Source organism: Triticum aestivum, chromosome 4D (genome assembly GCF_018294505.1).
Source record: "Triticum aestivum cultivar Chinese Spring chromosome 4D, IWGSC CS RefSeq v2.1, whole genome shotgun sequence".
In the NCBI taxonomy this organism is placed as follows: Eukaryota; Viridiplantae; Streptophyta; class Magnoliopsida; order Poales; family Poaceae; genus Triticum; species Triticum aestivum.
The window spans coordinates 403056336-403069692 of record NC_057805.1 but is presented as its reverse complement, the minus strand read 5'-3'; the positions used below and the strand labels follow the sequence as shown (position 1 = coordinate 403069692).

At 47.4% G+C, this 13357-nt stretch overlaps 2 protein-coding genes across 8 annotated transcripts; one reads left to right on the top strand and one right to left on the bottom strand.

Annotated features, from left to right (window-relative positions):
• The first annotated feature begins 2849 nt into the window (after positions 1–2849).
• Positions 2850–7511, top strand: LOC123100133 (uncharacterized). Of its 7 annotated transcripts, none has more exons than XR_006448361.1 (6): positions 2850–3771; positions 4070–4168; positions 4275–5774; positions 5882–5976; positions 6348–6940; positions 7257–7511. XR_006448361.1 is itself a non-coding variant. In XM_044522110.1 (2 exons), the coding sequence occupies exons 1-2, from the start codon at positions 5961–5963 to the stop codon at positions 6740–6742; spliced, it is 411 nt and encodes a 136-aa protein (XP_044378045.1). In that variant the 5' UTR covers positions 5800–5960; the 3' UTR covers positions 6743–7246. The 7 variants fall into 7 exon arrangements, 1 of the variants encoding a protein (XP_044378045.1); XR_006448364.1 differs by lacking the exon at positions 7257–7511 and having other exon boundaries at positions 2850–3539; positions 3635–3763; positions 6348–7246; XR_006448363.1 differs by lacking the exon at positions 7257–7511 and having other exon boundaries at positions 4275–4641; positions 5128–5774; positions 6348–7246.
• A 1161-nt stretch (positions 7512–8672) lies between these two features.
• LOC123098202 (glutamine synthetase cytosolic isozyme 1-2) lies at positions 8673–11868 on the bottom strand. Its single transcript, XM_044520124.1, has 9 exons — positions 11612–11868; positions 11279–11318; positions 11071–11174; positions 10913–10961; positions 10239–10345; positions 9831–9918; positions 9594–9722; positions 9419–9493; positions 8673–9322 (listed from the first exon to the last, which is right to left on the bottom strand). The coding sequence occupies exons 1-9, from the start codon at positions 11683–11685 to the stop codon at positions 8924–8926; spliced, it is 1065 nt and encodes a 354-aa protein (XP_044376059.1). The 5' UTR covers positions 11686–11868; the 3' UTR covers positions 8673–8923.
• Between the last annotated feature and the right edge of the window lie 1489 nt (positions 11869–13357).

The following is a 13357-nucleotide window of genomic DNA, read 5'->3' as shown; positions in this document are numbered from 1 at the left end:
CCGGTCCATTATGGCTGCCCACGCATGATGCAAGGGCGTACATGCTTAAAAAATACTCCCTCCGTTCCATAATATAAGTCGTTTTAGAGATTTCACTACGGACTACATACTGATGTATTTAGACATATTTTAGGGTGTAGATTCACTCATTTTACTCCGTATGTAGTCTGTAGTTGAATTTCTAAAAAGACTTATATTTAGGAACGGAGGGAGTACTAGAGAACGTTGCACAATTGACTGGGAATTAATTAAAGGGAGTAACGTTTCTTCCTTATGATTTTTCGAATGTTCCTCGGTCCGTCGCGTGTGTTTTTGTACTCCGTAGGGCCTAGACCTTCAAATATGTATATTATTAGGGAAAGATTGTATGTTAAGTGAATTATACAAGCGCAATTTGCATCTAGCATTGGTTTGGATATGTGGTCCATGTGCTTCTGCTGATGCGCGCATGGCGCAGCCTCCACCTGTCCTCTATTACTCTCCTCACCGCAACGAACACCATCATTGTCCATGAAACTATAAGTTAGTATAGCGAGGTGCTCGCGGAAACGACATGCTACAGTGCGATGACCAAACTCATCACCATGGAATTGACCACATTCATCTTGAATTGGTTGACAATGTGACAAAGGAAGGGGCCGGCAAAAACAATATGGCTGCCCACGCATGATGCAAGGGCGTACATGCTTAAAAAATACTCCCTCCGTTCCATAATATAAGTCTTTTTAGAGATTTCACTACGGACTACATACTGATGTATTTAGACATATTTTAGGGTGTAGATTCACTCATTTTACTCCGTATGTAGTCTGTAGTTGAATTTCTAAAAAGACTTATATTTAGGAACGGAGGGAGTACTAGAGAACGTTGCACAATTGACTGGGAATTAATTAAAGGGAGTAACGTTTTTTCCTTATGATTTTTCGAATGTTCCTCGGTCCGTCGCGTGTGTTTTTGTACTCCGTAGGGCCTAGACCTTCAAATATGTATATTATTAGGGAAAGATTGTATGTTAAGTGAATTATACAAGCGCAATTTGCATCTAGCATTGGTTTGGATATGTGGTCCATGTGCTTCTGCTGATGCGCGCATGGCGCAGCCTCCACCTGTCCTCTATTACTCTCCTCACCGCAACGAACACCATCATTGTCCATGAAACTATAAGTTAGTATAGCGAGGTGCTCGCGGGAACGACATGCTTCAGTGCAATGACCAAACTCATCACCATGGAATTGACCACATTCATCTTGAATTGGTTGACAATGTGACAAAGGAAGGGGCCGGCAAAAACAGTGTGTTAAAGTGTGATGACCAAGCTCACCTTGAGATTGATCATGGTCGTCGTTAATTGGTGGATGACTGACAACCATCGGCGATGGTGATGAAGAGGAGAAGTGACAATATGGATGGGCTACTACGCACATATAATGATTTGTTTTCCCCGTTGCAATGCACGTGCTCGACCACTCTGGGAAGTCATCGTGAGAAGGAAAAACTAATTAACAGGAGGTGCGGGAATCAATGGCAGGTTGCCATGCCATCTTATGAGTAAAAATGATATGGCATTTTTTAAACCTCACAAATTCATGACATTTTTTTTCTTCCATTATGTTTTCCTTGCTCTTATAATCTTTACAAAATTTGCGCCAAATTTGTAGCACATTGAACATTATGTTTGCACATACAATCCTCACTAAATTTATGTCAATTGTTTCTACCGTTCTAACCCACGGGCATATATACTATTTATAATATATAAATGGAGGTATAATATTATTGGTCCTCCCATTTCGTATGTCCATGGTGTTTCCTCATATTGAGCTAGGCTATTCTACCAATCGTCAGTCTTGGGCCACTTGGCCTTTGCCACATTTGCCCGCGTAACGTTCCACCAGTAAAAAAGAAACATGCCCTCCCAACATGCCCGTGCAATCTGGCCCAACAAATCAAACCCACCACCCTGTTTAGGAGATGAGGCAACCCACCACCCTGTTTAGGAGATGAGGCAAAAAATAGTTGACCGTTACTGGAATCAAACTCACAACCTCCAGTGTTTTGGGCGTTGATTGTGTTACCCGACAAAAAAAGTGTTGATTATTTTAAAATAAAATTGAATTTAGTTTTTGTTTGTGTCCTTCACGGATTGGTAAAATCCAGATAACATAAACACATGGCACAAGTATTTGATTGTGCAGATGTGGGTCATGTGGCCGGTATCTCAAACGCGACCGTTTGCTGGTCTGTCCATGTAGGTGATGCAATTCTTTATTGGTTCCAAGCTTAGGTGGAATGTTCGTCGTGTAGTGGACATCGTTACCGACAATGATGACAAAGAAAAGAAGTGTTAACTGGAATGGGGGCGCTAGGGGTGATAATTATTTCTCCCGTTGCAACGCACGGACACTTTTGCTAGTAATAATAAAGCACGGATTGATTCCGTGGGTTCACCGTCACAATACGCTTCTTCCCGTGATTTTACGCTTTCAGTTTTTTTTCAATATATCCATATTTTTTTTCCAAAATCCAAATCCAAGGTGGTACTAATCTACCTATATATATTATAACTTTTTTTCTGCAAGTTATTATAGTCATGTATGCCCGTCTATTACACCGGCCCATATATGTTTCCAGCCAACTAGCCCACGTTTTCTTAATTGGTTGATCCATCAAGAGGACGTAGTGTGTACGGCACCACCGTCGCTGTCGCCGTGTACGTTTTAGTCATAATCATCATACGAGAACTATTCCAATACGAAGTCATGAGTGCCCCGACCCGGATTTCACACAGAATTTTTCATTGTTAAAAGATGAAAGGCTCGACCGGAAATCCAGCTAAATTGCGCCTCTCGCCGGCCCTGCTGTCCCACGCACATTCGTAAGCACTCCCTCCACGCGTTCCACGAGCCACGCACGACGCACCAAGCGCCATCGTGGACGACTCGAGCGACCGGCCACCACGTTCAATCTGCAGCCCAACCCGCCACCAAACGCACGCCGCCGTCCCGATCTCCTCCGTCGCCTCTCTTCCCCGACGCCACGAGCTCGACTCGCTAATGCCATGGCGCCCGCTGCCTACCTTCGCTCGCCCGCGCGTCGCGGAAGAAGACCATGCATGGCAGGCTCCATGAACCGAGTCGGCCTGCCGCCGGGACCAACGCCCGCGAAGGGAGCCAGCATGTTTGTTACGGAGCACGATGGCGCCGCGCCGGGGAACGACGGAGCTCGGATTGGAGATCCGGGTGGTAGAAGTCGGAGAGGACAAGCCATGGCCGCCAGTGACAACAAGGAGCTTTCCGCGTCTGCGAAGGGGCGCGATCGGGGAAGCCCACCGCCCAGATCACTAGGCCATGCCGTCGCCGCCGGCTATCTCCACAACGAAACCACCCCGCCTCGATTCCCAGCTTGCAGGCATATGCGGATGTGCCCAGCCACGGGCAGAACAATCACGCGACAGCACAATGTTACTTCCCATGTAGCCGGGCCATCCACACCGCGTCATCTTCCTTGGCGCTGATTATACTGGCTTCTCGGTTTCTTTTGTACGTGTCCGTCATAACCGTGTGCAGTTTTGCATGTGGCTCATGTACGTGCGTGCGCGTGCTAAGTTGCTAATATGCTCGGCGGCATTCCGCAGAGACCGTAGGACATCCACACGGCGGCCGTCATCTCGCCAGAGCAGCGGCGGCTGCTCTCCTTGCCGTTCATCTATGATGGCGATGCTGTCTCTACCTTCTCCAGTCATGCAGTACGAGGAAGCATCCAGGTACCGTGGTACGTGCGTGACTGCGCTAATAGCTATATCTATACCAAATTCATGTATTATACAGGAGAACTCCAGTTCCTTTGTCTCTTTTCTTTAATTTTTCTGTAGTTTATTTTGTATTTCTGGACATCAATGAAAAAAATTGAACAACTCCATCTATAAACTCCTGACAAACCGACCCCTTAATTTATTTTTTCTCAGTTAATTTTGTTTTTCATCAACTTAGCAATGGTTCCACCCAAATCCTTCTAAGAAAGCAGTCCGTTTAATTTCATTCTAATTTTTTAATTTTTAATTCTTCTTTAGGTCAACAAAGGAGTCTCCTGCAAAAAAGAAAAAAAAAGATTACACACAAAAAAAATCAAGGAAAAAAGTGTGTCCACACAAATTTCACTTCGAAACCGTGTAAGCTTCCTTTAATTAGTTCATAGCTCAGTTTTCCTCAGTTTGTTATGAACTTCTTTTATTTATGGCATATAGATGAACTAAATGACTAGATTCTGGTGGGCAGGGATAGGATAAAGGCCACAGTGCAGAAGTCGCACCATGATCGATATGCTCAGTTCCAGGCTTAAATTTAGCTTTTATGTAGCATGGTAAATTATGGTCACTATATATATGTCTATATCCTCAAAATTGTGATATTTCTTCTGGTTTTCAAAATTGCATGGACTAGGATTATATTCTGGTACTGTTGGAAGTGGAAAGATATAAACCAAGTATAAGAAATCTGAAGTAAAGAGAGATCCAATGAATTAAAAGATATTGGAGTTAATGGCGGTTATTGTGTATTGGTACATAATGATCTATTCAGACAATCTTCGGCCCAGTAACCGAATCCTTGGTACCACAGCTCTCCACGCAAATGGATACGTCAGGTAATTCTTTCCAATAACATTCTTCTATTAAAGGGAGGGATGCCTTTTCTCAACAGTGATTGAAACAGTCCCTGAAGTTAAAGGAAATTGCTCACCATACCATCGATAAGTAGGAAAAAAACATCGATCCTCCCATACGCCACTTGGCATGCCGCTGCCCGAGGTAGCTTATTGTTTTTATACTTACGAAATGTTTTTTGAGTCATAAATAATTTTGTATCCGTTGCAACGCACGGGCACTTTTGCTAGATTGACTCCGTGGGTTCACCGTCACAATACGCTTCTTCCCGTGAATTTACGTTTTCAGTTTTTTTTTCAACATGTGCATATTTTTCCAAAATCCAAGGTGGTACTAATCCGGTCTGTGCGTCAAAAACATTGGTTTAATTCGGTTTTCTCTTTCGTGTCTGACTCATACACGTACCTCCCATCTAGACAGTTCGGTTTTCAAACTGGTAATACCCTAACCCCTACGATAAATATCAGATAAGAGGGAGGCGGTCGATACCGTAGAGGTGGAGAAGCAAAACACGAAACGGCCGGCCGATCCCACATGGACGACGGAGCGGCTGGAGGAGAAGCAACACGTGAAAGCGGCCTGTCGAGGAGGCGTGCGGAGGGCGATCCCATGGGTAGAGCGGAGCGGCCGGTCAAGGAGGCACGCTGAGGCCGATCCCACGTGGACGACGGAGCAACCGGTGGAGCAGGTGCATGGAGGCCGATCCCATGGGGACAGGGCCGGCCCTGAGGGGGGGCAGGGGGGCGGCCGCCCCGGGCCCCCACTGTGGAGGGGCCCCCAATTATGTATTGCATTAGGCCTATAATTTCATGGGTGCAGTAAAAAAAGATCATTAGGGCTGGGCCATAGCCCAAGTAGTAGCAGCTCTCGTGATGCAGCGTGACTTACATCGCCGTCACTCACGCATCTACTCGCGGGATCCACCCAGAAACCCACGCATGCATCGCCATCATGTACGCAGCAGCCGCCGCCTTTGCTCCTCCTCCTCACGCCCAGATTATGACAGATGAACCAAAGCTTGCTCAAGGAGGAAGCCCAGATCTCAAGGGACGGAGCGACGGGTGCGCGCCGGAGATCAGCAGCGGACCAGAGCTGTTGTGTGTCGTCTGTAGAGGTGAGTATTGCCGGCCAGTCGACATCGTCCCTTGTTTGTACAGAGTACAGTTAATCGTTCTAGTTCTTCAGTTTAATATTGATGTTCATGTGGTGGTCCTGGTATAGATCTCATCATCAAATAGATCAAGGGAAGAACCAGGTTCTGGATGCTGCTCATGGCGGTTGGTTATATATGAGCTGAGCAATGACGGCACAATCTGGTAATTATTTCTTAATTTAATCATTTGCACAACTCGCTAGGTGGGAGTAACTTTGCAATATCGCAGCACCACAGATTTGTTGTTTAAAAATATGAAGGTATTTAATTTTTGAATATAAGAAAGAATATTTTTCACATCAGCTGCATGGATTTTGCTCCTCTAGTCTTGCCATAGTCATTCCAAGAACTAAAAATGTGAATCCAACTATGCATTTTGGATGCAAATTCTTTAGGACTATTCTAGAGTTTTTTGTCGTTCCGGTACCTAAAATAATATACTCCTACAGTTGTAGTTCAAGCATGACATAAACATGAGTTTGCATCACGTATCGTTTTCTACTTTCTTCATAGTCTATTATTTTGATGCTTTAGTTAAGGGCCCCCGGATTTTAGTTTCGCCCCGGGCCCCCAAAATCTCAGGACCGGCCCTGCATGGGGACGAGGGGAAACTCCTGACGGAGCAGCCGGTGGAGCAGGTGCATGGAGGACGATCCCATGGGGACGAGGAGAAAACTCCTGGAGGCACGCGGACGCAGGGAAAGGAAGGCGAACCCATCCAAGAGGTACGTACCAGTCTGAAGAGATTGGACGCGCGGCTGTGCTGCGGTTGGAGTTACGGACTTCTGGGCACTCAACAAGGATGGACAGGCGCTGTACATGGTGGCGCTGTGTTGTTCGCCGACGTTGCTTCCCCAATCCAGCTGTCCTACACTCCTCCGCTCGCGGGCATGTGGAACGGGGTGCGCAACACAGGTCGGGGCGCTTAATCCGAACACAAGGCCGAGATAGCTTCATCCAGACCATGAGTTCAAGGTAACGCTTGTGTACAAAGCTAGCTACGTGAGCTAGCTACCTAAGCTTTTGTATCGGCTTCCTTGCGGACAGATTGACGAGGAACAGGCACTCGTGAGGACCAGAGCTAGCGTCGGCTCCGCTGCACACGGCGGATGACGCAGACCACACAGGTTGTCGCCTGAACTGTCTTTGTCTCCTGATGATGAACATTTTACTTATCCTTCCTCTGCATAATTGAACAAAGGGTTATGATCATTGTATAGACTTCTCAAAGCATTGATTATATTTCCGACCTGCACATTAGTTGAAACACAATTACACTACGTATATTTAGTGAATTTGCATACTATTATTGTTTGAGTAGAAGAATATTTCCCAACTTTAAATTGTCTATCAGAATATAATGATGTTGATTCCTTTGATATGTGTACGGGCAAAAGTGATTATATTTTTCATGACTCCTTTGTGCTATTTTCCTTTCTACAGTATTTGTCACAGGATCCCTCTTCGCTTTTGAAGTGCCAACGTGAAGAATTTTTATGTTTCATTCTTTCGTGACCCTGATACTCCCTTTATTTTTGTATACAAGGCCACAAACTCAAATTACATGTACCAATGTAAAATTTAATGTGTGCTTTGCAAGTCAGGATTTCTTTTTGTTTACTGAAATCATTAATACGCCACATGCATGTAAGGAAATTGACTGGAGAAAGTAGCTGACTGTCATTATGGCTACATGCATGCAAGTATTAAATAGGTTGCTAGTGTATGAGAAAATATCATTAATTTTGCCTCAATTACTGTTGATGGCCTTGTATAGATGCAAAATGTGTATTCTATAGCGGCCTTATATAAGTAAATGGAGGGAGTATTATTGATGCGGTAAAGGGTGTATATGGCCATCTTGCAACTGTCAACCACGGCGTGTGCTTTAAAAGTCTAGTTTTGGTTGAATCCACCATAATAATGGTTTATCCTTGTCAAATTTGAGGACCAGCGAAAATCCGAGTTCACTTTGCTTAACGCGGTAAACCTGAACACTCAGGGCGCGTTCGGTGTCCCTCCGCTCCGCTCCCGGAGCGGACGGAGCTGGAGTTATAATCCCTGGAGCGAGCTAACAGCTGCTCCGTAGATTCTAGGATTTAAGAAGCGGTGGACTGCCGAACGCGGCCTTACCATCTTGATCGGTCTTTCCGTCCTGACCCGACGGGGTACACTGAGCAACCGGGTTCTGCTGAATCGTTTCGCTGTTTGATCTGCTGCCTATGCCACTGCTTTCAGTCTGATTCAGAAACAATTTTGGTTCACAGTAGTAGTAACTAGCAAACAGAAAACTTTACGAGATGCTCGGACAAAATAAATTTCATCATCCAATCTAATCCAATGGTGCAGGACCACCACTTTGGCAATAACTTTGGTCGATGTAGCGATCAATTTCGACGTGCGGTGAGCATTTCTCCTCCCTTTTCTCCCATTCTCGGATGGAGAAGCATCGATCATAGTGTCACTACCCGCAGATCAGCTGGAAGCCGACGGAACGCTTCCTTGTTCCGTCCATGAAACTGAAATTCCAACTTTTCGTCTCAAAAAAGTAGGAATGGCGGTACGCGGCGTGCGGAAAAAGAATGGCCCAACGTCAAAGAGGGCCAGATAGTATCACATTCGTCGAGTTGTCGCGTGAGCGAGTGAGGAAAGATAAGATAAGATGCGTTAGGCCGCAACAAGTTGCAACACATAAGACAGTATGGCTGCAGCAGCTAGCGACACTTTCTCAAAATGCAGAGAGACGGAGAAGGACAGAGCATGGCCAACGTCAATTTTGTTCGGCTCGGGGTGACGTGGAAAGAGCAGTGGAGAACATGGAACCATGTACTGTATGTGAACTCTACATGACATGTGATCGAACAGAATCACAACCGGTTCCATGATTTCATTTATCGGAATGCGGAAAGAAGAACATTATTTTCAGAGTACACGGAAGACTCTTATCTGAACGAGTAAAGTGAAAGACACGAAAGGCACGCCCCAAAAACAGACTAGACCTTGCAAAAGAAATGGAAACAGGAGACGTTTTGCAGAAAGAAATTCATCGTCGCCCTCTCTCACTCCGAGGTAGAGGAAGAAAGCGTGTGCGTGTGTCATCTGCTGCTGGCTCAGAGGAGGAGGGTGGTCTCGGCGATCATGGAGGTGACGACGTAGGGGTCCATGTTGGAGGCCGGCCTGCGGTCCTCGAAGTAGCCCTTGCCGTCCTTCTCCGTGTCGCGCCCCACGCGGATGGACGCGCCGCGGTCAGCCACGCCCCACTTGAAGGTGTTGATGTCGGCGGTCTCGTGGTGGCCCGTGAGGCGGCGCTCGTTGCCCTCGCCGTAGGCGGCGATGTGCTGCGCGTGCCGCTTGCCCAGCTTCTCGATGGCCGTCTTGATCACCCCGTACCCGCCGGCCTCCCGCATCGACTTGGTGCTGTAGTTGGTGTGCGCGCCGGCGCCGTTCCAGTCGCCCGGGATCGGCTTCGGGTCCAGGGACAGCACCACCCCGGCAACCTCCGTGATCCTCTGCAGTTCAGCATCAACCATCGATCGAACCAGATTCAGTCAGTTGCGACACGAGGTGCGAATAATACAGTCCAGTAAGTACGTATCAGCACGGACCTCGAGGATGTAGCGCGCCACCCACAGCTGGTCGGACGCGGCGATCCCCACGGACGGCCCGACTTGGAACTCCCACTGTCATGTCATGTCATGTCACCAGGATGAGGAATCAGGTTCACAAATGAGCATTTCTGACAGGAGAGAAACCAAATTGTTGTTGGAAGAGCAGTGGTACCTGGCCGGGCATGACCTCCCCGTTGATGCCGCTGATGTTGATCCCGGCGTAGAGGCACGCCTTGTAGTGCGCGTCAACGATGTCACGCCCGAACGCCTTGTCCGCGCCGGCCGCGCAGTAGTAGGGTCCCTGCACAAAATACACACAATCAACATGATGAAAAACCTATCTATCTATCTTCAGTGGATTCTGGACAATTTTTTAGTTCAAGAGCATATTTGTTGAGAATTTTCTTGCCTGAGGACCAGGGTAGCCACCAATGGGCCAGCCAAGGGGCCAGTTCACGTCCTTCTGGAGGAGAGTGTACTCCTGCTCGATACCATACCTGTTTGGGTTCAGAGATAAGCCTAATCAGTGCCGTAACCGTAAGCAGATAAGGATACAAATGTGGAAACCGCCAAATTTTGTGGTCCTTCAACCCATTTTGGTAGCTTTTCTGTCTGTATCTGCTTAAATAAATCCGTAATTCCAGGAACATGAATTTTACACTTGTTTTTCCAACTCATCTCCATATGATGCAAAGAGAGTATATATGTGTGTGTGTTTTTTTTAAACGCTACAACTTCAGATGAAACACCACCACAACAAAAAACTTAAATTTTGTCGACAAAAAAAAACCTTAAATATCGACAGAGGTATTCGTACCATGTCTCCTCAGCTGCAACATTCGGGGTGTTGAAGATCTTGGCAGCATTGTGCCTCTTGTTAGTGGGGATTGGAACACCTTGTGGTGTGTAGCAGTCGCACATAACCTACAAGGAGTAATAAACAGAAAAAAGATCAACAAACCAACGACTTTGCACCAAATACAGTAGAAACTTGGCCTCTGATTTAGCTCAAGCTTATTTATTTTTCAGTTCAAGTATTTAAGATTTGTGTTAGTCAAACAGTTGACCTACTGTTTCTGAAAGGCCAAGTTGTTTTTCTGAAGAGACGGTCTCATAAGCAATTAATTATGAGCCAAGTAGGTCAACTGGTGGAATTTTGGGGTGTTTATACAGCAGGGCACAAGCACCTGGCTATTTTGTCTACCAAATCACACATATGTCCAAGCACATCAAACAGCCACAAAATTCAGTTTTTATTTTAAAAATTAAGCCCCTGATAATTAGCAACGGTATAATTTTGCGACGGTAAACAATAGTATCTTGACAAGGTTAAAACGTAAAAGTGCCCAGAAAACAATGTTTTCCTGTAGTTTTTTTCAAAGACCATGCCCATCTGCATCTTACTTTTCCTACTTTATGGCATCCAGCATCTATGGTGCACAAAAAGTTTGAAAGAAACAAGGAAGATAAAAAGTAGTAGCAACGACTTACAAGGAGGTTGTCACCCCTCCTGAACGGGTCCTTGAAAATGGCCTGGGGGCTTCATCAGAGTCAAGAAGAAAGAAAATACAGCTTGTAAGCAAACAAGTAATACAGTAGCAAGTAAAATAAAACCATTAGAGAAGGCGAGGGAACCGAGATCGTCGTACTAGAGGATGACTTCGCTGTCCTCTCCGGGAGCCTGGCCGGTGCTGGAGCCGTCGTAGTTCCACTTGGGCAGCTGGCTCGCGTCGGTGATGGGGCCGTTCACCGTCTGCTCCATCCAACAGAGGGAAATAGAAAATTTCAGTGAGATTCAGCTAGTTTCATCAGCCAAGAACGAGAGAGTTCAGCGAGTTGAGAGGTATGTGTACGCACCCTTGCTTTGCTCCTGATGTCGATACCGGATCCTCCAACCCTGAGCAAAGCAAACAAAGCACTTATTAGAGATGAAAAAAAAAGATCACGCAGATAAAATTCGTCAGAAAAGTTTTTAAAAAACTTGGCAGAAAAATTGGCCAGAGCCCAGAGATCATGGGTGCAGAATGTAAGTATCATAAGGGCGCGATATTGCAGAATTTCTTCTTCTTCTTCTTCTTCTTCTTCTTCTTCTTCTTCTTCTTCTTCTTCTTCTTCTTCTTCTTCTTCTTCTTCTTCGTAAGGTCAGGAGGAGATGGGAAGCAGAGGAGAGGAGGCTGGTAGGTAACTGACCAGAGGTACTCGACGATGATCTTGTCGGTGCAGTCGCTGAGGTCGAGGTTGACGAGGTCGGCGAGGCTGGCCATTGCTGCTGCTACTACTCGCAAGGAGGGAATGGCAATGGGGGGAAGACGATGATGAGATGAGATGAGATGAGGTGTGCGGCTCGAGAAGCAGGGGATGAGGAGAGAGCCGGGAGGCGCGGCCGGTATTTATAGCGCGAAGCTGGCTCGGCTACGGTGCCAAGTTTCTCTTCTCAACTGCCCGTATTGATTCGTTTTTCTGTTTCAGTTTCAAAAGATACTCTCTCTCTCTCTTGTTTTGCGACGTTTAAAAGATACTCTGTCTATCTCCTTATTTTTATTTTATTTTTATTGTAGAAAGAAGGATCCACAGGGGTTGTGTGTGTATGTGTGTGTGTGTGTGTGTGTGTGTGTGTTGCAAGAGCCTGAAGTAACCATCTCAACTTGAGGGGGGCTCACACGCAACCAGACCGTAGTTGTAAGTTGACCTGAGCAGATAGCTGTTTTTTTTTTTGAGATGGCAAATAGCTTAAGTTTTGAGGCCGTGTAAGAAACATATAGGTAAAATAATGTGGTTACAAGTTATAACCGTTAGGATCAGCCGTGGTGTCAACCAGATTTTGTTTGCTTTAGGGAGGAAAAAGCTCACCCACCCCTCCCGGATGGCGACGGGGAGGGAACCCTAGATCGAGCCGCCGGGCTTGTCCCTCGCCGCTGCTAGGGAGCGAGGCTAGGCGAAGCCCGGTGGTCGGCGGCAGGGACTCTTCGTCCTCTCACGTGGCGGGGTTGGCGCAGGCCAACGCTCCCAGGCCAGGGCGTGGCGCGGATGCCGGGCGTCACCACAAGACGACGACCAGGTGTGGTGGCTGCTCGCAGCTGTAGCGGCAGCGCGATGGCGGTGTTCGCCTGGGAAGGCGGTGGCAGGCGGCCGGTCTTTCCCTCCAGGCGGCAAGTGTCATGAGTGACACCGGTCGTGGTGGCCGTCTCTGCCGTGGCGATGGTGGTGGAGGTGGTGGCGCGGCAGCGGTGGTGGCTCGGCCTCCTATTCTCTATTCATGCTGGCACTTGGTTCGGCAGCAGGTGGCGGCCCCTTTTTGGGATGGAGGTGGTGGTTAAACGTGTGCGGCGCGTTGATGGCTGGCCGGTGGGTGGGAGGGGCGCCTCAAGGAGGGACGCAGGGGTCTCTTGGACTCGACGTTGTTGAGATCTGGTGGTGCCAAATTGGGCTTGGCGAGTGGCTATGATCATCGGCGACTTCCTCCTGCCCGGATCTAGCCGTCTAGGCTCCGTTCCTGCCAAAGGGGCTCATTTGGGCGGAAGGAGGGGTATTTTCTGCCCCTTAACTAGTTGCCGGTGTTCATGTGCGGTGGCGGTGGTTGAGAGGTGGTCTCGGATGTCGGGGCGATGGCCTTGGTGGTGGGAGCCGCGGTTCTCGTGGGCAGAGCTCGTGGCTCCGATGTTGGTTGGTTATCATGGTCGTGTAGGCGACGTGGTAGCTAGTGTGAATCGATAACAGTGGTACAACGGGCGTCCCCGTAGCTAGTGTGAATCGATAACAGTGGTACAACGGGCGTCCCCGTAGCTTGTTGTACTACATCTCTAAGGCGGAGAGGACTTGCCGGGGTGAAACCCTCTCTGCTCTGCCAGGACGGCGACAGCAACACTTATGGGATTGTCTCCTTCTTGAAAGGTGTCACCGCGGTTCCTCATCGTCCTCCTTGTTGTTTTGGGGGAA

Excerpts from the sequence above, each read along its gene's own strand:
- LOC123098202 (XM_044520124.1), bottom strand. The coding sequence starts at position 11,685 with ATGGCCAGCCTCGCCGACCTCGTCAACCTCGACCTCAGCGACTGCACC. Across the intron at positions 10,346-10,912 it reads GGAGGGGTGACAACCTCCTT|GTTATGTGCGACTGCTACAC; the intron begins GTAAGTCGTTGC and ends TACTCCTTGTAG. Across the intron at positions 9,323-9,418 it reads TGGCGCGCTACATCCTCGAG|AGGATCACGGAGGTTGCCGG; the intron begins GTCCGTGCTGAT and ends GCTGAACTGCAG.